Source organism: Phyllobates terribilis, unplaced genomic scaffold (assembly GCF_046119375.1).
Source record: "Phyllobates terribilis strain yellow unplaced genomic scaffold, ASM4611937v1 Scaffold_5__5_contigs__length_657084704, whole genome shotgun sequence".
Taxonomy (NCBI): Eukaryota; Metazoa; Chordata; class Amphibia; order Anura; family Dendrobatidae; genus Phyllobates; species Phyllobates terribilis.
In genome coordinates this window covers 413,675,242-413,697,612 of record NW_027362765.1, presented here as the reverse complement: position 1 = coordinate 413,697,612, position 22,371 = coordinate 413,675,242, and the positions used below count along the sequence as shown (strand labels likewise).

Below are 22,371 nucleotides of genomic sequence, written 5' to 3'. Positions count from 1 at the left end.
AGCGCTGGTGATCCTCACCAGACACCACAGGTGGCGTTATGAACTCTCTGAACTTTTACCAATAATTGATACCCCTTTGTGCACTGACCGCCCTGGGCCAGCCACCGTGATAACCCCAGTGATTAGCCACCGGCCCCTGGGGGCGAGTCATCCAACTGGTGTCACGAACAGGATGCGTGACCAGCCTGCCATCTGCGGGTAAAGTATGCCTAAAGAAGTGTTTTCTGCTCTGAATGTGGTGCCTGCCCCAGAAGAACGGGCGCCATTATGGGCGTGTTAAAGGACAACAAAATGGAGCCTCCCATCGTGGGCCGGGTCCCAGAATGGCGCCAAAAACAGGCCCTGCCCCTTGCAACAGTGACTGTCCGCGTAGATGTGTCCGTCAAAGCGGGGGGGCCGTCACAGGGAGTGACCGACAGCAGATCGCCATGGGGCCGCCCCCAAAAGAGGAAAGGAGGCGGAGAAAAAGAATGGAGACAGGGGGTGGTCTCCACCTGTCTGGTCAGACCGCACCCGGCAGCCGAGATGGAAGCACGCGAGAGCCCAGCCTCCGCCTCAGGCCTGCCACTGAAACAGGAGACCCCCCTCACCCAGGAGGGAGAGAAGAAGAAGCTGTCCCCGGAGGACGTGGAGTTCCTCGAGGGTGAGGTTCTCGAGCTGGGCCAGCAGGTCGAACGGGCCCAGCAGGCAGCGATCGCCAAATGGAAAGGCGAGCTGCTGAATATGCTAAAAGCACGGCGGAAGGCAGCACCGGAAGTCGGCAGTGGCGTTCCAGCCCCGGCGGAGAACCAGGAGGCCGCGAAGAACCCAGGAGCAGGTAGGAGAGAATCCCCAGTCCCGGGCGCTGCCAGCGCCGTCCTGCTCCTGGGCCTCCTTCCCCCACACTCGCCATATGCCGCCGTGCCCTGGTGGGAACAGATGTGCAGCCCAGAACCTTCACCCTCGGGCGTGGAACAAAAGGGCCACCCACCTGGAGCCGTCCCGAAACTGCCGCCCCCAGGCGCTGCACCGGAAGGTCAGATGCTTAGCGCCCGTCCGGAACCTTTAAACCCGGGCGCTGAAGCTGCGGGGCTGTTACTGGGAGCCCTCCCGCCACCTCCATTTGAGTGGGTCTACAGCGCGCCGGTTTTCGACTGGTCCGCCCACTTTGAGGACCAGCAGCGATGACCGCTTCTCCCAATGCCAGCAGATCTGATGGGGCTCTCTTACGAAACAGAGTCCGCCGCCCTGCAGAGGAAGGAGTTCTGCAGGCGGGAGCTCCGACAACTGGAGAGGGAGCGCCACACGCGGGAGGTGCGCAGTGAGCGCCTGGAGGCCCGAGACAAGGCCGCCAAGGCGCAAGCCCATCAGGCGGAGTGTTATGCTCACGCCAGGACTGACTGGCGTGAGCGTGATTGGACTGACTGGCGTGAGCGTGATTAGTGATCCCACTGTACCATGAACCGAGGAGTGCCTGGAGGGGCGTAACTAAGTATCAACCCGATCCGACCAAGGTCGCACGGCGGCTCAGTCGACTCAGTGAACCAAGGAAGAACTGAGCAGAGGGACCAGGTGCTACTCCAGGTCAGACCCCGGTCACAGCTGTTGACCCACACCGGGGAATGCAGGAACAGGCAGGTTAGACTGGCATACAGACAGGTGGGTATTGGCAAGGATGGCTGGTATACAGACAGGTGGGTACTGGTAAGCACGGCTGGTATGCAGACAGGTGGGTACAGGCAAGCATGGCTGGTATGCAGACAGGTGGGTACTGACAAGCACGGCTGGTATGCAGACAGGTGGGTACTGGCAAGCACGGCTGGAGTGCAGACAGGGAGATACTGGCAAGCACGGCTGGAGTGCAAACAGGTAGGTACTAGCAGGTTGGAGCGCAGGCTGGATAGGGTCCAGTACAGACTGGGAGACAGAAACAGAGCCGCAGATGCGGTAGACAAGCAGAGTAAAGCGAAACCGCTGGAGCGGAGGACAAGGCAGAGCAGAGCGAAACCGCCGGAGCGGTGGACAAGGCAGAGCAGAGCGAAACTGCAGGTGTGGTGGACAAGGCAGAGCAGAGAGGAACCGCCGGAGCGGAGGGCTAGGCAAAGCAGAGAGGAACCGCCGGAGCGGTGGGCAAGGCCGAGCAGAGCGAAACCGCGGGAGCGGTGAGCAAGCAGAGCAGACCAGGGCTGACGGTGCAGGCAGAGAGGACAGGGCTCTGTTCACATGGAACAGATAGGAATATACAGGAAGATGGCTAGAACACAGGAGGTAGATAGGGAGGAAGGGAAAATGGACAAGCAGAACCAGATACACACAAGGCACTTACAATGAAGTAGCGAGTGGACACAAAACTCACAAACAGAAGTACAGAGACAACGAGTTGGAGTTACATGCAGGTTCAGACACTGCAGGAAAAGGAAGGGTACGGACATAGAGACAAACAGGTAACAGGCTAGGAGACAGTTTAGACAGGAACTGATACTGCAACGAGATACAGGAACGAGCCTGGGTATACAGCCCCCAGGATGGCGGAAATGGACTAGAAGTCACAGATAAAAGGCCTGGGTATACAGCCCCCAGGGTGGCGGAAACAGACTAGAAGTCAGAGATAACAGGCCTGGGTATGCAGCCCCCAGGGTGGCAGAAACAGACAAGATACAGGACAAGACCTGGCAACTCAGAGGCAAAGAGCACACTGATAGTTAGTGTTGCTCAGGCACCTTCTTCTGGGTGGAGGGGGTTTAAATATCCAGTGACTCACAGCAATAGGCTGGAGACGCATTAGGGGTGAGCCCACAGCAGCTATAAGAATCAGGAAGTAACCAGGCGGCCGCCCTAAGCAGTCAGACAAGAGACATGCACACAGCATGAACTGGAGCAAGGTTCGCAGGCTGGACTGATGGGTAAGATTGCAGTCTTGCATGGTGGGAGGTGGTGCACTATGCAAGCACGCCGCCAGGGATGTTACAGTACCCCCCCCCTTTACGCCCCCTCTTCTTCAGGCCTGCAAGGGTCTTCTGCAGAGAATTTGGAGGCCAATCCTTCTCTTCAAGAGGATTACCTCTTCTGTCCACTAGAGGAAACGAAACTGGTCTCATCATCTTGGTGACTAGGATGCTTCCTCCTATCAAGCCATCCTCAGCAACAGATGAAGTGGGTGAAGTACCAGGAACAGCACACAGGAAAGTCTCTCTCCATTTGTTATCAGGTAGCACCCTGGTGGATTCAGGAGACAACTGAAGGTCATCCGCCTGGTTGGAGGTGTGCAGAGACTTGGGGGTAACCACCGCCTTGACGTACACTTTGCCAAGCTTACTGAATGAAGTGGGCGGCGTACCAGGTACTGGGTGTAGGAAAGTCTCTCTCCGTTTATTATCAGGTAGCACCCCGGAGGATTCAGGAGACAACTGGAGGTCCTCCGCCTGGTTGGAAGGGTGCAGAGACTCGGGGGAAACCACCGTCTTGACATACACTTTGCCAAGCTTACTGGATGAAGTGGGCGGCGTACCAGGTACTGGGTGTAGGAATGTCTCTCTCCGTTTATCAGGTAGCACCCCGGGGAATTCAGGAGACAACTGGAGGTCCTCCGCCTGGTTGGAGGGGTGCAGAGACTGGGGGGTAATCACTGCTTCGAAGTACACTTTGCCAAGCTTACTGGATGAAGTGGGCGAAGTACCAGGTACAGGGTGTAGGAAGGGTGCAGAGACTCGGGGGAAACCACCGTTTTGACATACACTTTGCCAAGCTTACTGGATGAAGTGGGCGGTGTACCAGGTACCGGGTGTAGGAAAAGTCTCTCTCCATTTGTTATCAGGTAGCACCCCAGAGGATTCAGGAGACAACTGGAGGTCCTCCACCTGGTTGGAGGGGTGCAGAGACTCGGGGGTAAACACCGCCTTGATGGACGCAAGACCAGATTTATTAGAGATGGAGGGTCCTTGCTTTGAGACCATCTTTAATCTGGTTTCAGAGATGACATGTCTGTGAGGCGGGACGGTACCTGAAGCCAGATCATTGGTACAATCGTCGAGACTGTGTGGGAACATCGCCTCCGCTTCTCTTGCTTCGGAGACTTCAGCGCACAGCAAGTCAGCGACTAGCAGATCTGGTGAAGAAGAAGAAACTGCTGACTGTCCTGAAGATATGGGGACTGGACACGCCTTGTACCTTAGCAGTCCCCCAGGATACACCATGCAGGATCTCCAGACCTGAGCGGGCACTAGATCTCTCGGCTCTGGACGATCTGTAGGTAAGCCAGTCAGCACCTGGAATGTGAACTTCTTCATGTGTAATGCTCCAATCTGGAGCTTAATTTGTACAGACATATTGTGACTGTTTCTGAGTAGGGCTCGTCCTTCCACTGACAATGCCCAAACCGGCTTCTGGAGTTTTCGGACGGGAATCAAACACTGACTCTTCAAGGCTTTAAGCCCGAAACTTCTGGTTAATCCGAGGCCTTCACTTGCCACGGAGACAGTCATGGTCATCTGTGGAGAGGAAACACTAACACCAAGGGCAGCCTCTCCTACAGGCCTAACGTCTTGGGATTCTCCAACCTTCGCTGGACAAAGACTGTCAGGGGGTCCCAAACAACCGCAGCGGGACCGCAATCCGATTTTGTGACTGAGTTCCGGCCTCTGCTTTGCCTGACGAACATGGTCAACCTTCATGGATTCAGTGCTGATAGCTGCCTCTACAGGCTGGGGAACAGGAGGTCTTTGGGAGGACAGAACCGGGCGTGATGGTTTACCTCTACGCCTTGCACGTCTGGACTGCCTCTTGAGGTTGGGAAGAGAAGTATTCTGTGGAGCATAGTCATCCTGTGTGGATTCTGGGTGGGCAGCAGTCTCTTCGGGCTGGAGAACTGGTAGGCTACCTACACAGATTACCCATCGGGGCTGCTCCGGGATATTAGGAAGGGAAGCTTTAGCAGAGGCTTCAGGATTAGGGTCATCAAAGACCATTAGAAAGGCCACGAGGAAGGCCTGCAGGTCAAAAACGATAGGATCCCATGCTTCCCATAGGGGGGTGATCCATTTCAAGGCATCACCCGCTAGGTAGGACATCATAAATGCCACTTTAACCCGATCGGTAGGAAAATAATGAGCATAGAAATTGAAATGCAGCATGCATTGCTCCACAAACGCACGGCTTCGTTTTGGATCCCCATAGTACCGTGGCGGATCCGCAGGAACGAGTGCTGATAGCTCCATTTGGGCTGGTGCGTAAATCGCCGGGACCTCGGCTTGCAAAAAAATTTTTTCTTGGTGCACGTATTCGCCAGACAAGGATTCAAATGTCTCTGAGAGCGAAAGGCCGTGGGGCTCAACGGGAACCATGGCCTGAGCAAACTGTTACGCTCACGCCCGGACTGACTAGCGTGAGCGTGATTAGTGATCCCACTGTACCATGAACCGAGGAGTGCCTGGAGGGGCGTAACTAAGTATCAACCCGATCCGCACGGCGGCTCAGTCAACTCCGTGAACCAAGGAGGAACCGAACAGAGTGACCAGGTGCTACTCCAGGTCAGACCCCGGTCACAGCTGTTGACCCACACCGGGGAATGCAGGAACAGGCAGGTTAGACTAGCATACAAACAGGTGGGTATTGGCAGGCACGGCTGGTATGCAGACAGGTGGGTACTGGTAAGCACGGCTGGTATGCAGACAGGTGGGTACTGGCAAGCATGACTGGTATGCAGACAGGTGGGTACTGACAAGCACGGCTGGTATGCAGACTGGTGGGTACTGGCAAGCACGGCTGGAGTGCAGACAGGGAGATACTGGCAAGCACGGCTGGAGTGCAGACAGGTAGGTAATAGCAGGTTGGAGCGCAGGCTGGATAGGGTCCAGTACAGACTGGCAGACAGGAACAGAGCCGCAGATGCGGTAGACAAGCAGAGTAAAGGGAAACCGCCGGAGCGGTGGACAAGGCAGAGCAGAGCGAAACCGCAGGTGCGGTGGACAAGGCAGAGCAGAGAGGAACCGCCGGAGCGCTGGGCAAGGCAGAGCAGAGAGAAACCGCTGGCGCGGTGAGCAGGCAGAGCAGAACAAAACCGCAGGTGCGGTGGACAAGGCAGAGCAGAGCGAAACCGCCGGAGCGGTGGACAAGGCAGAGCAGATCGAAACCGCAGGTGCGGTGGACAAGGCAGAGCAGAAAGGAACCGCTGGAGCGGTGGGCTAGGCAGAGCAGAGTGGAACCTCCGGAGCGGTGGGCAAGGCCGAGCAGAGCGAAACTGCCGGAGCGGTGAGAAAGCAGAACAGGGCTGACGGTGCAGGCAGAGAGGACAGGGCTCTGTTCACATGGAACAGATAAGAAAATACAGGAAGATGGCTAGAACACAGGAGGTAGATAGGGAGGAAGGGAAAAGGGACAAGCAGAACCAGATACACACAAGGTACTTACAATGAAGCTGCGAGTGGACACAAAACTCACAAACAGAAGTACAGTTGGAGTTACGTGCAGGTTCAGACACTGCAGGAAAAGGGAGGGTACGGACATAGAGACAAACAGGTAACAGGCTAGGAGACAGTTCAGACAGGAACTGATACTGCAATGAGATACAGGAACGAGCCTGGCTATACAGCCCCCAGGGTGGCGGAAATGGACTAGAAGTCACAGATAAAAGGCCTGGGTATACAGCCCCCAGGGTGGCGGAAACAGACTAGAAGTCAGAGATAACAGGCCTGGGTATGCAGCCCCCAGGGTGGCAGAAACAGACAAGATACAGGACAAGACCTGGCAACTCAGAGGCAAGGAGCACACTGATAGTTAGTGTTGCTCAGGCACCTCCTTCTGGGTGGAGGGAGTTTAAATATCCAGTGACTCACAGCAATAGGCTGGAGACGCATTAGGGGTGCGCCCACAGCAGCTATAAGAATCAGGAAGTAACCGGGCGGCCGCCCTAAGCAGTCAGACAAGAGACATGCACACAGCATGAACTGGAGCAAGGTTTGCAGGCTGGACTGATGGGTAAGATTGCAGCCTTGCATGGTGGGAGGTGGTGCACTATGCAAGCACGCCGCCAGGGATGCTACACGGATACAGCCCACCCCAGTCCCCGTGAGGAAGGCCTCATCGTAAAATGAAATTTAAAGGCTGGGTGGGGCTTCATCCACTGTCCAGAATTCCACAGGGACATTTTTGTCAACCGGCGGGATGTGGAGCCCGAGTTGGAAAAAGGCCATCCTGACCGGAACCTGTATCCGAGAGATAGAGTCACATTCACCCGGCACCATGGTGAACGTGGCTGGTATGCCCTGCAGGTATACCATGTCAGCAAGGACACTTCCCTGCAGGAAGTCCCTCGTGACCCGGCCGGGTCAGGGAAAGATGAGGAGTACCCCAGGCGGGGATCCCATTATTAATAGTCTCTGGACTAAATGTGTATAATCACCCGTCAGGGTGCTGTGTTACAGTTTGTGTTTGTTCTATAGTGTGATGCTTTTCCCATTACCCATCAGGGTATACAGGCTGAGGACTGTGAGCAGCCGGACATTGACATTGTATATAGTTTAGCACTCCTTAAAGTGCACCCTCTTGGTTTTATACTTGAAACATAGTACCTCAGAACAAAAACCCTTTTGGCGTGGCGGAAGACGAGGTCCAGTATCTGGATCATCCATGCCCTGCAGCCACGCCCAGGGCCTACGTTGAGCGTTTGCAGACGGGTCCCTCATGCTGCTACTGTTGCACCCTGGTGCAGGAACTCTATTGAAAGTTGATTTATCTGAAAATGCTCTTAAAATATTTTTGTAACGTAACCAATAACGTTTAAAGAAAGTGTGCCTCCCATAAAGGGAAGAAATGTTATGTGTTTATGATCTTATATGCGGATGCATCTTTAAAAATTTTTGCATGTCATTTTATTCTTTGTTTTGCTTTGTTCCAGCCCGCGGACATGCTGTGTTTTACAGGGGGGGGAATGTGGCGCCCCTGAAGGTTCAGTCGCCACAGAGGTACTGCACCTCACCTGAGGTGTGGTGTCTCCCTTCTCTCAGGTAAGGAGGGAGAGCTGCACGGAACCCCAAACAACTGCATCCAACACCACACTACTCCAGGCCGGCTGGAAAAGCAACATGCAGAGCGCAGCTACTGAGCCCTGACACTGGCTGGAGTAGGGGGGAACCCAAAGTTAGAGGGAACCAATAGTGGGTGTGGGTGGAGAAAGCACTGATACAGTAGATATAAAAGGAAGACATCTTAGTTCAGATGAGCCTAGTCGAGTAAGGAGTGGAGTTTTAGTGAGGGCTGTTCAGAGGAACAGTCCGAGAGCAGAGGCTCAGCAGGGGCTCTGCTCCATAAGTTAGGGCCCAGGATAGAGGCCCCGGAGGGGAGCAGAGAGTAGGCTCTGTTCTAAGGAAAGGATCCCAGGGGGTACGCCCCGCACCTGCCAGGTGTCAGGAGAGATCGGCTGCTTCATTCTAATCCCCAGGGGGTCAGCTTGGTCCCGGATCCGACGTACAGGAAGGACTTTAGCATACCCGAGAGGGATTGAGAGTGGGCAGTGTAGGGCAGCGGTGAGAAGGACCAAGTGTGAAGACGGTCAAAGTAGGAACACGTGAAAGTGGGGTTCCGCCAGGCATTCCTAACCTGCTTGAGAAAGGACTGAACCCCTGCCCGGTGAACGCAGCGCGACGAGGGAGGCCTTCACCTGTAAAGTGCACTTGTGAATTGCCTAAGAACTGTAAGTAAAACCTTGGATGACTGCATCGAACAGCCTCTGTCTGTATCTTCACCGGCGCCATTATTCCTCACCGCACCACAACGCCCAGCGCAGCCTTCCATCTATCTACACTGCCCTGAGGCCCGCTCCACCTGTGGGGAGCCATTCCATCACAAGCTGCCATACCATCCGCCTCAGAGGACTGTTGCAGCGCTGGTGATCCTCACCAGACACCACGGGTGGCGTCTCGAACTCTCTGAACTTTTACCAATAATTGATACCCCTTTGTGCACTGACCGCCCTGGGCCAGCCACCGTGATAACCCCAGTGATTAGCCACCGGCCCCTGGGGGCGAGTCATAAAGCTAGAAAATAGCCTTTCATCAATGAGAAGCAAAGGAGAGCCAGGCTAAAGTTTGCCAAAGACCATAAGGATTGGAGTAAGGTAATCTTCTCTGATGAGTCTAATTTTCAGCTTTGCCCAACACCTGGTCGTCTAATGGTTAGACGGAGACCTGGAGAGGCATACAAGCCACAGTGTCTTGCACCCACTGTGAAATTTGGTGGAGGATCGGTGATGATCTGGGGATGCTTCATCAAGGCTGAAATTGGGCAGGTTAATCTTTGCGAAGGACGTATGAATCAAGCCGCATACAAGGTTATCCTTGAAAAACACTTGCTTCCTTCTGCTCAGGCAATGTTCCCCAACTCTGAGGACTGTTTTTTCCAGCAGGACAATGCCCCATGCCACACAGCTAGGTCAATCACTGTGTGGATGAAGGAGCACCACATCAAGACCCTGTCATGGCCAGCCCAATCTCCAGACCAGAACCCCATTGAAAACCACTGGAATGTAATCAAGAGGAAGATGGATAGTCACAAGCCATCAAACAAAGAAGAACTGCTTAAATTTTTGTGCCAGGTGTGGCATAAGGTCACCCAAAAGCAATGTGAAAGACTGGTGGAAAGCAGCCAAGACGCATGAACGCTGGGATTAAAAATCATGGTTATTCCACCAAATATTGATTTCTGAACTCTTCCTGAGTTAAAACATGAGTATTGTTGTTTCTAAATGAATAAGAACTTGTTTTATTGGCATTATTTGAGGTCTGAAAGCACTGGTTCTCTGTTTCTTTTTTATTATTTTGACGATTTCTCATTTGCTGCAAATAAATACAACATTTTTAGCTTTGAATTTCGGAGACATGTTGTCAGTAGTTTATAGAATAAAACAACAATGTACATTTTACTCAAAAATATACCTATAAAGAGAAAAATCAGAGAAAATAAAAATTTTGCAGTGGTCTCTTAATTTTTGTCAGAGCTGTATATTGTAGATAAAGTAGATAGATGCCCACGATCACTGGGCTGAAGCCCTGCTATGTAAATCACAGGCGATCAGACAATCGCAGCTTCAAGTCTCTTCAAGGGAACTATTAAATACAGTAAGAAGTGAAAAAAAAGTTTTTAAAATATAAAAAAAATAAAAGAAACACAAAAGTCCAAATCACCCCCCTTTTGTCCATTGAAAATAAAACAACAAAAAAATACACATATTTGGTATCGCTGCTTTCAGAAATGTTCGATCAAACTATAAAGTAAATTAATCTAATTGGTAAACGGCATAACGAAAAAAAAAATCAAAAACACCAGAATTACGTTTATTTGGTCGCTGCAACATTGCAATAAAATGCGATAAAAGATCGTATCTACCCCAAAATGTTATCACTAAAAATGTCAACTCAGGGTGCAAAAAAGTAAGCCCTCACCCAGCCCCAGGTCCCAAAAAATGAACTCACTACAGGTCTTGGAAAATGGTGACAAGCGCAAAAACTTTTTTTCATACAAATTTCAGAATTTTTTTTTCACCACATAAATAAAAAATAAAGTATACATGTTTGGCATCTGCGTACTCGTATTGACCTGGAGAATCATATTGCCAAGTCAGTTTTACCATTTAATGAACATGGTAAATAAAAAAAACAAAAAGCAATTGTGGAATTGCACTTTTTTGCAATTTCACTGCACATGGAATTTTGTTCTTGTTTTCCAGTAAGCTATACGGTAAAATCAATGGTGTAATTCAAAAGTACAACTCGTCTCGCAAAAAAAAAGCCCTCATACGGCTATATAGACGGAAATATAAAAAAGTTATGGTTCATGAAAGAAGGGGAGAGAAAAAAACAAAATGGAAAATGGCCATGGCCTGAAGGGGTTAAGAAGGGGTTAAGAATTTATTGTTAATTGTTATTTTCTTAACAGGAGGAACAAAGCACTGGGAAACAAAAGCCTATAGAGTTAGCGACCTGGAGATATCATCCTACGTCCTTCTAGCTTTGCTTTCCGACAACTCAACCATCAAACACCAGGAAGAATGTGCAGATATCAGCCGGTGGATAGTGACCCATCAGAATCCAGACGGAGGCTTCAGTAGTTCTCAGGTTGCGTAAAATTCCTAAATAAGCTCAAAACCATCCAGAATAAGGGCCGTTCCACATATTTGTAATACACGTATATTTTCAGATTCCATATTATGGCCGCAACTCCCGGAGGTCCCACACTTCTACTGAACTGTACTGAGAGCACAACTGGATTTTTAATTACAAGATCCAGTAGAAAGGAGGGATAGCCTTACAGACAAAACCCTGCACCAAAAATTGTGCCATCATTTTGCCTAAAATTTTTGGCATGATTGAAGCCAACCAAAAAACGACCGAACATTTTAAGACTGTCTAGTCTACGTTTGCAGATTAAATTGTGTCTGCGTTGCTTCTTTAACCCATGTAACTGTATCCTCATCTGTTCTGTAGGACACAACAGTGGCTCTTCAAGCTCTGGCTAAGTACGCCAAACTCATCAATAACAAAAAGGGCGATTCAACTGTGATAATTCGTTCCAAGTCCGGATTCGAGAAGATCGTCCATGTCAACAAAAGCAACAGTCTCCTTGTACAAATGGTTGACCTTCCTGAAATCACTGGAGATTATACTGTCAGCGCTACAGGCGATGGCTTCGTCTATGTACAGGTATGAACAGCATCCTTGTTCGTAATTCAGAAAATCAACCTTTCAAGATGTTCTAAAATATCCATCTGTATACCATGTAGTATATCATTATTCACAGTTTCACCATCTAATAATAATGAAGATTAAAACTAAGAATATAACATTCAGGTAAAACAATATATGTACTCTACTGGAAAAAGTTGTATACTTGTATACTGTATAGTATTCTACTATGCAACTAAAGATGCTATACTTACATTATTAAAGCCAGCAACAATGTGCATTACACATAAAGTCCACACTCAGTGCCCAGTAGGCAATAAGATATATTCATTCCTGGCAAAACAACCAAAATAAAATAGAAAAAATAGAGAATTCATACAGTGATGGCAAGTATGTGTCTCCACTATCCAAATATCCTTATAATGGTTTTGTGGTGTTTTGCTCGAACATACAGTGAACTTTCTATTAATGTTTGTATCAGATATGTAATGTCAAATAGCAGATGTTGACTCACTTTTCTTAAGAATAAAAGTTATATACTGTAGTAAGGTGGAACTTTGAAAATATGAAATCAACTCACATGAACAGGCATTACTCAGCAGTGTGAGTGGCCTCTTCTTACCTCAGCACTCCTGGTACCTCAATTATTAGATCAGATAGACAGGATGGACAGCAGTGTGAACAGCCTCTTCTTACCTCAGCACCCCTGGTATCTCCAGTATCAGATCAGATGGACAGTGAGGGCAGCAGTGTGAACAGCCTCTTCTTACCTCAGTGCTTCTGGTAGGTACAGTAATAGATCAGATAGACAGGGCGGACAGTAGTGTGAGCAGCCTCTTCTTACCTCACCACCTCTGGTTACTTCAGTATTAGATCAGATAGACAGGGTGGACAGCAGTGTGAGCAGCCTCTTCTTTCCTTGGCACTCCCAGTATCTCCAATATTAGATCACATAGAATGGGTGCACAGCAGTGTGAGCAGCCTCTTCTTATCTCATCACCCTGGTATTTCCAGTATTAGGTCAGATAGACAAAGTGGACAGCACTAAATGAGTGCAATTTGCTAATTTAAAAGTATTTCTTTCTTTCTCACGTAAAACCTCTTTAACACATCTGTCTTGATAATAGCTCGCATTGACTTATAACGTCCAATTAGGTTTCCTATTCACTGGATACAACATAGCATTATTATTCTGTCCATTAAATCACAACAATAGAAGACAGGAAAGAACTAACAGAAATTTCCTAAATTCTGTAACATATCTGTGAACAATAAAACTGACACTGCAGAAATATGTAAGAAGGTGTCTCAGGTCTATGATTAGAGTACAAATGAAAGAGTTAAATTCACCATGTATTACCCAATAAGGTCCGTCACTTTTCTCTATTTTTAATATGAGCCTTCTGTTTGCAGTCACACCTACATTACAACAGTGTCCCTGACAGCTCTGAAAGAGGCTACTTTTCCCTTTCTATAAGCACCGAGCCATCTGCCTGCAATTACAATTCACGCAAGAGGTTTAATCTCCACTTGAACGTCAGGTAAGTTCGTTTTTTTGGAGGAATTAGCGGCATATTACCCTGCACAAACTGCAAAAATTTCTCCTTTCTACACATTTGTTGGAAATGTTAAACTGTTTGTCCAGGACTCGATATTGACGAACAACCCTTAGGATAAGAGATGAGCTGCAGTACCCAGGAATGGCCACTAAACCATATACAGAGCTCTGCTCTTCTGCCATGTTCACTGTTTATAAGCTCATCATTGGGGTGCCGGGTGTTGGACCCCCACCAATTTTGATGACCTATCTTAATGGACTACCTTTAATAAGATAATTGTCACGCAAAGTGAGGGAAATTCTAAGTGCACAATAACGGGAAGAGTGGGAGGAAGCCCAAACACTAGGGAAAGGGGGAGTGGAGACCCCTAGGCAGATCTGACAACACCCTGACTCCCCTAACGTCCCTAAATAGGTTCAGCACCTATTGCCGAGCAAGAACCTAATCCCTGACTGCACCTAGTGATAAGCCCTAGATAGGAAGGGGACAGGGTGAGCACTAGTCAACCCCCACTGCAACTAAAGACAAACAGGTAAACAGACAAGGGAAACACTTAGCTTGAGAAGACACCAGAGAGATCACACCAACTATCCTCCAAGAGAGCTCCTAGAACACACTAGCCGACTACTAGTACTTCAGAGGAAAATAGAGCTATCACTGGCGACTCTCTGGAGAGACTGAAGATATTTAAACATCCAGCAAGGGTGTGTCAATTAGCAACAGAAGGTGGAGGCAACTGCTAGGTCCTAGAGGGAGAAGGATATCACTACACTACTGAGGAGATAAGATCAAGAAGGTGCCTGCAGAGCCAAGCGCAATGACCTTCTACAGCTGGATCCAGGACAGCTGTCTGTCACACCTGACACACCCATGACAATAATACAATTACCTGTTTTTATATGTGGTGGTCGTGTCTCATGGTTCAGTCATTTTGGATGGCGATGGAAGATATTTTTTAGAAAATGTATAACAGTATTTCTAGGAGTGTACCTATTACACTTTACTTTAACCTCCTACCTAATGAGATGCTAAGGGAATGCTGTTATCTCCCTCCCGTAAGTCCACCATCTCCTCTTCCATCACCCAGTGGATAGCTAAGATTGCCTATCTTGCATATTTGCCAACTCCTAGGGATGCCCTTCTGGGAGGATACATCTTCTCCTTTCAACAGTGCATTTTTCGTGCCCCCGGAATGTGCATATTAGCACCAACGCTCTTGGTTCCACACAAAAGAAAAAAATTTCCAGTAGGTCTTTGGAGTCATTGGCAGCATCCGAGAAATTTGCTAACTCTTCTAGAATTTGGAAGGTCTACCCTTTTTTATTTGTTGGAGCCTCCTGAACTTTCCAGGATAGTTAGAAGCTATGTTATATGGCCAGACAGATTCTTAGCTGGGTACAAGACAAGCATTTTTTACCCCCAGGAAGTAATCAATAAGGCTAAGTGCCCACGATGCAGAAATGCTGCGGAGCGTTTCTGCATCTCCCTGGCAGAAAAAACACATGCGGATTTTACATGCGTTTTCCTGCCAGGTAGAAGCGTTTATGAAACGTTTTAAACATGTGATTTCGCATGCGGGTTAACAAGCGCTTTCCAAGCGATTTTAGCATCACTTGGAAAGTGCTTGACAACTTGGTCACACTATATAAATCCATGCAACCGGCATGGATTTATGTTGAGTGACCAAGTTACGATGCTGCAAATACAGCATCAATAGTAAAAAAAAAGAATAAAAATGTTGAAAAATAAAAAAAACATTATACTCACCTTCCGATGGCCCCCGGTCTCCTTCTCCGGTGCGTCCGGTGTCTTCGGCTGCTTGCGGTGGTGTAAAAGGACCTTCTATGATGTCATTAAGTCATGTGACGCTGACGTCGGTGGTTGCGTGTCCTGTCACATGACTAAATGACGTCATGGAAGGTCCTTTTACACCACCGCGAGCAGCCGAAGAGCCAGCAGCCCCGCCAAAAGCAGACAGGGGGCCATCAGAAGGTAAGTATTTGGGTTTTTTTCATTTAATTTTTTTTTAACTACAGGTACTTTGGTACCCTGGTCTAGAGGAGAGTCTCCTCTTCTCCAGACGCGGGTAGCATCTGCGCATTGAATCGCATAACATCTGCATGCATACTTGTATGCATGCGGATGTTATGCGGTTCAATGCAAGTCAATGGCGGCGATTTCGCAGCGATTCTGCAAAATTAATGGTAGTGCTGCGGATTTTTCCACAATGATAATCCGCAGCGGAAATTTCCGCAGCATGTGCACAGCACATGTGGATTATCATTGGGAAACATGGCAGACAACTTAACATGCGTTTTTAATGCGTTTTCGCGGCGCAAATGAAGCCGCGGAAACGCATTAAATCCGCATCGCGGGAACACAGCCTAAAGGTTGATGGCAAGCAAGAAGAATTGATACATAAGCTACTGCAATGCCCTGTACATGGGGTAAGTGACACAGAACTCTACTACATTTCTAATTCTAGGTATTTGCTAATATTATTATTATTACACCTACTATATATTGAGATAGGATCTTGGAGATGGGAATACCCCTTTAAATACCTTTACACATTTTTAGAAATCATATGTTTCTAAAAAAAAAAATGGAAAAAGTGCAGTTTTCTTCAATTTCCTGCGTAAAAAATAGTTAAATATGATTACTTTTGCATGCTTCTACTTTTTGTTAGTCGGCTATAACCCATGTGATTTACGTATCATAGCTTCTCCCCATTCCCCAGCTGTAAGCAGTCAAGGTTGTGTCAGCAGTAATTAATAGAAAATAATTACAATATATTCCCAAGATCAGCACACCCTCATCAATCCACTGCTGCCCTTAGATTGGAGATCCGACAGAATTACCTTTACCAATACTTGTGGTGCATTCACATTCAATTCTGCTGACTAAATACAGTATACTTCATACGTTCATCATCATTGTTCATCATTAATATTCATTATTTATAGATATTCTGGAAAGCGACAAAAGACCAACATGGTGGTGATCCTAATTGAACCTGTATCAGGATTTATTCCTGATAAAAACATTCTTAAAAAGGTGAGGAACATCTTCAATACTAAAAGTGAAAATCCTATATTATATAGAGTCATTACACACAGAGTGATCTGTTTCTGGTGTTTATTTCTGTTAATGTTGATGATTATGGCTTACAGACAATGAAAACACAAAAGTCATTATCTCAGTAAATTAGAATACTTTATAACAACAGCTTGAAAAATGTTTTTAAAATCCAAAATGTTGTCCTACTGAAATGTCTGTTCAGTAAATGCTCTCAATACTTGGTCGAGGCTCCTTTTGCATCAATTACTGCATCAATGCGGCAATGTGGCATGGAGGCGATCAGCCTGTGGCACTGCTGAGGTGTTATGGAGGCCCAGGTTGCTTTGATAGCAGCCTTCAGCTCATCTGCATCGTTGGGTCTGGTGTCTCTCATCTTCCTCTTGACAATACCCCCTAGATTCTCTATAATAGATTCTGTATGGGGTTAAGGTCAGGCGAGTTTGCTGGCCAATCAAGCACAGTGATACTGTTGTATATAAACCAGGTATTGGTACTTTTGGCAGTGTGGACAGGTGCCAAGTCCTGCTGGAGAATGACATTTCCATCTTCAAAATGCTTGTCGGCAGAGGGAAGCATTAAGTGCTGTAAAATTTCCTGGTAGACGGCTGCGCTGACTTTGGTCTTGATAAAACACAATGGACCTACACCAGCAGATGACATGGCTCCCCAAACCATCACTGATTGTGGAGACTTCACACTAGACCTCAAGCAGCTTGGATTGTGACCTCTCCACTCTTCCTCCAGACTCTGGGACCTTGATTTCCACATGAAATGAAAGTAAATCTTGCATCTGAAAACAACATCTTGGACCACTGGGCAACAGTTCAGGTCTTTTTCTCCTTGGCCCAGGTAAGATTCTTCTGGTGACAGTGACATGCAGAAGTAGTTCTGTTGCTTCAAAAGCATCTATAAGAGATAACACAGTCACAAGAGACATGAAGTGTTGTGCTTCAGAAGCATCCAGCAACTAGAGGGGTTAACACAGTCACAGGAGACAGGGAGTGTTTACCAGAGCCCCAGGGGGATTGTGGGGAACTTGTTTATTAGTCTGGCTGGAGCCTAAGAGAAAGGTGGTGTGTTATCTGTATCTCACAAAAAGGCAAAGTGAACAGAATTCAGGTCAGGAGGGAAGCTAAACACGGGTCAGATAGACTCCCTGAACTAACAGTGCAGAGTATTATCGGTCAGAAAATTAAGGACTGGAAGGAACCGTGTCACAGGGATCATCTCCCTCATCAAACCCTCCCCCCTCCATCTCCATGCAGGATAAAGAATGCTGTGTACTATTGAGCCCTTGTGAAGGAAAAACCTGTGTTTGTGTATGCATAGAAGTGTGCTGCTAAGAGATCTCATCTGTGCTGAATTATGCTACTGAAGAGACTGACATTATTGTGCCTGCTTTAATAGACTGTACTGTGGTGAAACCTGTTGCTTCAAAGAGTTAAATGGTACTGGCCGTACTTGATTAAACTCCACTGTTCAACTGTTTATGGAGACTCTTATCAGGTGTGTCTAGTCAGCAATTGAATCTATCGTGTGCCTGAGAGAAGCTGCAGCACATGGTCTATGGTCGCCCTGGGTAACGGTTCCCGCAGGATTCCAACGAATTCATGAAACCCATCTCGCCCCATCTGAACCTAGCGGCGTGCGTGTAACATGATGTCTATTGGTCATGAGTGGCTTGACACAAGGAATGCGACACTTGTAGCCCATGTCCTGGATACGTCTGTGTGTTGTGGCTTTTGAAGCAATGACTCCAGCAGCGTCCACTCCTTGTGAATCTCCCCCAAATTTTTGAATGGCCTTTTCTTAACAATCCTTTCAAGGCTGCGATAATCCCGGTTGCTTGTGTATCTTTTTGTACCACACTTTTTCCTTCCACTCAACTTTCCATTAATATGCTTGGATAAAGCACTCTGTGAACAGCCAGCTTCTTTAGCAATGACCTTTTGTGGCTTACCCTCCTTGTGGAGTGTGTCAATGACTGCCTTCTGGACATCTGTCAAGTCAACAGTCTTCCCCATGATTGTGGAGCCTACTGAAACAGACTAAGAGATCGTTTTAAACGCTTAGGAAGCCCTTGCCGGTGTTTTTTGTTAATTATTCTAATTTACTGAGATAATGACTTGTGTGTTTTCATTGGCTGTAAGCCATAATCATAAACCATTTACTTCTTAGCAGTATCCATGGAAATCGATTTTAAATTGTATTTTTTTATTTTTTATTATTTTTCAAGAACTCATTTTATATTATAAATTCTTTTTTTTTTTTATAGCTAAAGCAACATCCAGAAGTGAAAAGAATAGAAGACTCAGTTAAGAAGGTTTCCATTTATCTGGACGAGGTGGGCGATAAATAGTTTATATTTAAAAGATAATTCAGAAAATTAAAATAAAATAATAATAATAAAAAAAAAAAAAAACACTAATCTGATGCGCTGGCATGTACGGCCCACGACTGCTGAGGCCGGGATTTCTATGCAGCAGTCATGTGGATGTACAGAACGTCACCACTACAGGAGAGCATCATTTGCAGCAGGAGCCGTCCTGATCCCAACCCGAATGCATCAAAAAGGGATAATTAACCCTATTACAAAATGTTTCCAAATTACGTTTCCAGGTTTTTTTTGTGTTTATTTAAAAAAAATGATAAAATACATTTTAAAAAAAACATACAAATATATTTAGAACTTCAATCTGTAACTGTGCAGCTCTATGATGGGGCAGAGTGATTCAGGAGCGCTCTACCTGATCATTAAAAAGGGGATCGCTCATGAAGTTTGCACAGTAGCTTCACTGAGGAACACAGCAGTGGGGGATCTAAATAAAACACCTACATTTGGTAAGAAACCTGATTTTCAGACTTTCTTCTGAAGCTGATTACATCTTGTCCTGCAGCTCACTGATAAAGGGGAAAGCTTCGTCATTGCTCTGGAACAAGAAACGAAGGTAGAGAATCTGCAGCCCGCCTTTGTATCCGTCTATGATTATTATATTCCAGGTACGTAGAATGTAGAACAGGATATAGGAATTCTGTTCCTGAGAAATTCTTTGTATAAGTCTCGGTATTTTACATGAATTTGCATGGACATTCATTGTATTTTACTTGCACATTAGTCTCTTGGTAAATACATTATGTGCCACATTCCACCGATTTAATACATTATTTGATCAGTATAGAGGAAATCCACACAAATACAAGGAGGACAGACAATAAAGAATCATAAAGAATCATTGCTTTAAAGGATAGGGGCACTGTTAAGGGATTTTTTTACATAAATGCACAGATTTTGGCTAAAATAATTCTTCAATTGGGTTTCATTAAAAAATATATATATATTTTATAGCCTCTGTTTTGCAAAGTCTATTGCTGGTTTCAGAATGAGTTAACTAAGAATCCATCAGTGAGCTCATTCTGATGGGAAACCGATTCATAATCTTTGAACCCGATTCATAATATGCGGGTTTCTGAAGTCACTTTTCTTTTTCCTTTGACATTTATTGGGATAAGATTTTTTAAACTGCCACACGTGGTTCATGAAGTTTGCACAAGCTTAAAAAGGCTCTTTATTTTGACTTTTAACCTGTTTTGTGACTTTTCTTTGAGCAAAAATCTACATGTTGTCCTAAAAGGTCTCAAAACTTGCATCAAAATATCTGGCGTGCGTAAAATCACTCCAGGGAGAAACCGGAGTATATTTGTGATTAAAATCTTGGAACATTAAAAAAAAATACAGAAAGCATAAAATAGGCGCAAGTGAAAAACACCAAAAAGTAGACAAAGTAAATGGTGCAAATGCAATAATGAAAAGGGCCCAATATCTATTATATTCTCACCTCCTGTCATTGATTTGTGACCATAAAGTTGAGAGGAACTTTCATGCCGTCATAAATCAGCAGAGAGGAGCTCAGTGGAAAGAAGATAAGTGTGATAAACTCTCCCATCAGAGCGCGCTCACTGACAGATTCTCAGTTAACTTATTCTGCAGCCAGCAATACACATCGCAGCCAAGAGGTTGTAGAAGGGAAATGGTCCAAAATTTTAATGAAGCCCAATTACAAAATTGATTTATATCCAAAAATAAATAATGTTCACCATTAAACCACTCAGACTTATAGAACTACAGCAACACAATGTAACACAATTAATACTGTAATATAATCTGTGACCCTCATATTCCTGCTACATATGTGATTTTACTATTACAGATGAGCACATTGTGGTTGAGTACAGCGCCCCCTGCAGTACAGGTAAGGCTGAGAGAAGGAAGCAAAATAAAGTCATAAATTTTACAAAACGTCATAATTATCCTTGAGGCATGGAAAAGTTAAGAAAAAAAAAGTTTAGTTACTCTCCAAATTTTTCCACTAATTTGATAGGGTTTTACAAACTTCATTCACATGAATAGATTATCCACCTTCACTTTTCCACCACAAACACGGGGAGAACATACAAACTCTTTGCAGATGTTGTCCTTGGTGGGATTTGAACCCAGGCACCCAGTGCTGCAAAGCAACAGTGCTAACCACTGAGCCACCATAAAGTGCTAACCACTGAGCCACCATTGCACTATTATTATTACGTCTCCTTTTTAAATCTTTACACTTGGTGAGTTGACATCTCTAGGACTAGGAAGTGCCGTGGCTTTTTTGCATTTTCTAGCTGTGGTATAAATGTTTATCAAATCAGTTGTAAAAGGTGATTAAAGATGAAGACACAATGATTCTACTTCTCACAGGGTAATGATGTAACGCTACCAATCAGGGAGCAGTGGCTACACAATCCACCAGCGGACTGGAATAATCCAGGACAACTGTACAAAGTCATCCACATTATTCACTGTCTTCTGTAATGAAACACTCAATAAAAAGTTTTCATGGTGTGAAGTTTGGGTCACTGAATTTATTACCGGGGTTCTGCACTACAATAAAACATGCACTTATGATGTTGGGTGGTGTTATAAATAATAAAAGTATACTCACCTCCCGATCCGGCGCTGCTTATCCTCAGTGGTTACTGTGTCTTCCTGGTATAAACGATATTATGTGACGGCAGCAGCAGATCATCGGTACATCTAGAAAATGACACGTTTTTGCAGGCTTTAATTTCACTTATACATTCACATGAATGTATAGAAAATTCATCTAGAAAAGTGGGACGATTTTTTTTCTCACTTGTCATTCGTCTCCAATCCGTTTTTTTTACAGCAGCTATTAATCATTCACAGTTTCCTATCTTACAGAATTGCAATGTATGCTGTATTTTGGCTCCGTATGGCATCCAATTTTTTTCATGCACCCATAGACTTGAATGGATAAAACTAGTGCAGGCTGCAATTTTTTTTTTTTCCCATGCAGATTCGGTCCGTGAAAAATCGCTTATCTGCACTGCCCAAATGAATAACATTGATCAGAGTGCTGAGCAGTGCTACTCCAAGGGTTACCTTATCTCAAACATATCTTCCCCTTAATTGAATCCCTCCCTGGAAAAAAACATTTAATTCGTAACTTTCCTTCCTTCCCTACCAAGTCATATTGTTCCCAACTTATTCTTCACCACTTTTTAAAGATCTAGACTGCTCACAAAATAATATCTTGATGCGTTTTTTCCCCTCAGTTTTGCTCCAACCCTCCTCTTCTAGCTCTTATATTTCATTCATTTCACATTTATATGTAGAAAAACCTTTTAACTCGTAGGATCTTTTCCTCCTTTTTCATCTTTTTGTGTTGGTTTTTTTATTCTTCACCACTTTTTAAAAATCTAGACTGCTCACAAAACGATATCTTGGTACATTTTTTCCCCTCACTTTTGCTCCAACCCTCCACTTCTAGCTTTTATATCTCGCTCATTTCACATTGATATTTAGAAAAGCCTTTTAATTTGTAAGACCTTTTCCTCCTTTTTCACCTTTGTGCTGTTTTTTTTATTCTTCACCACTTTTCAAAAAATTAGAACACTCACAACACCCCATGTCAGCTCAATATTCCCTATTTTCTCTAATCGCAGCTCTCTCCCACCTCACTCCAAACCTTTATATCTCTTATATTCTATATGACACTTTTAGGAAAAAACTTTCATTA

General features: G+C 45.8%; 1 protein-coding gene across 1 annotated transcript in view; it reads left to right on the top strand.

Annotated features, from left to right (window-relative positions):
- LOC141273387 (alpha-1-macroglobulin-like) overlaps window positions 1-21,177 on the top strand; it is a 352,694-nt gene extending 331,517 nt beyond the window's left edge. The window contains exons 29-36 of the mRNA XM_073685148.1: window positions 10,906-11,084; window positions 11,454-11,669; window positions 13,065-13,192; window positions 16,177-16,267; window positions 18,567-18,635; window positions 19,189-19,291; window positions 20,500-20,541; window positions 21,030-21,177. Coding sequence (XP_073541249.1) covers window positions 10,906-11,084; window positions 11,454-11,669; window positions 13,065-13,192; window positions 16,177-16,267; window positions 18,567-18,635; window positions 19,189-19,291; window positions 20,500-20,541; window positions 21,030-21,034 — 833 coding nt within the window. The 3' untranslated portion in view covers window positions 21,035-21,177. The remainder of the gene's footprint in view (window positions 1-10,905; window positions 11,085-11,453; window positions 11,670-13,064; window positions 13,193-16,176; window positions 16,268-18,566; window positions 18,636-19,188; window positions 19,292-20,499; window positions 20,542-21,029) is intronic.
- The last annotated feature ends 1,194 nt before the right edge of the window (window positions 21,178-22,371 follow it).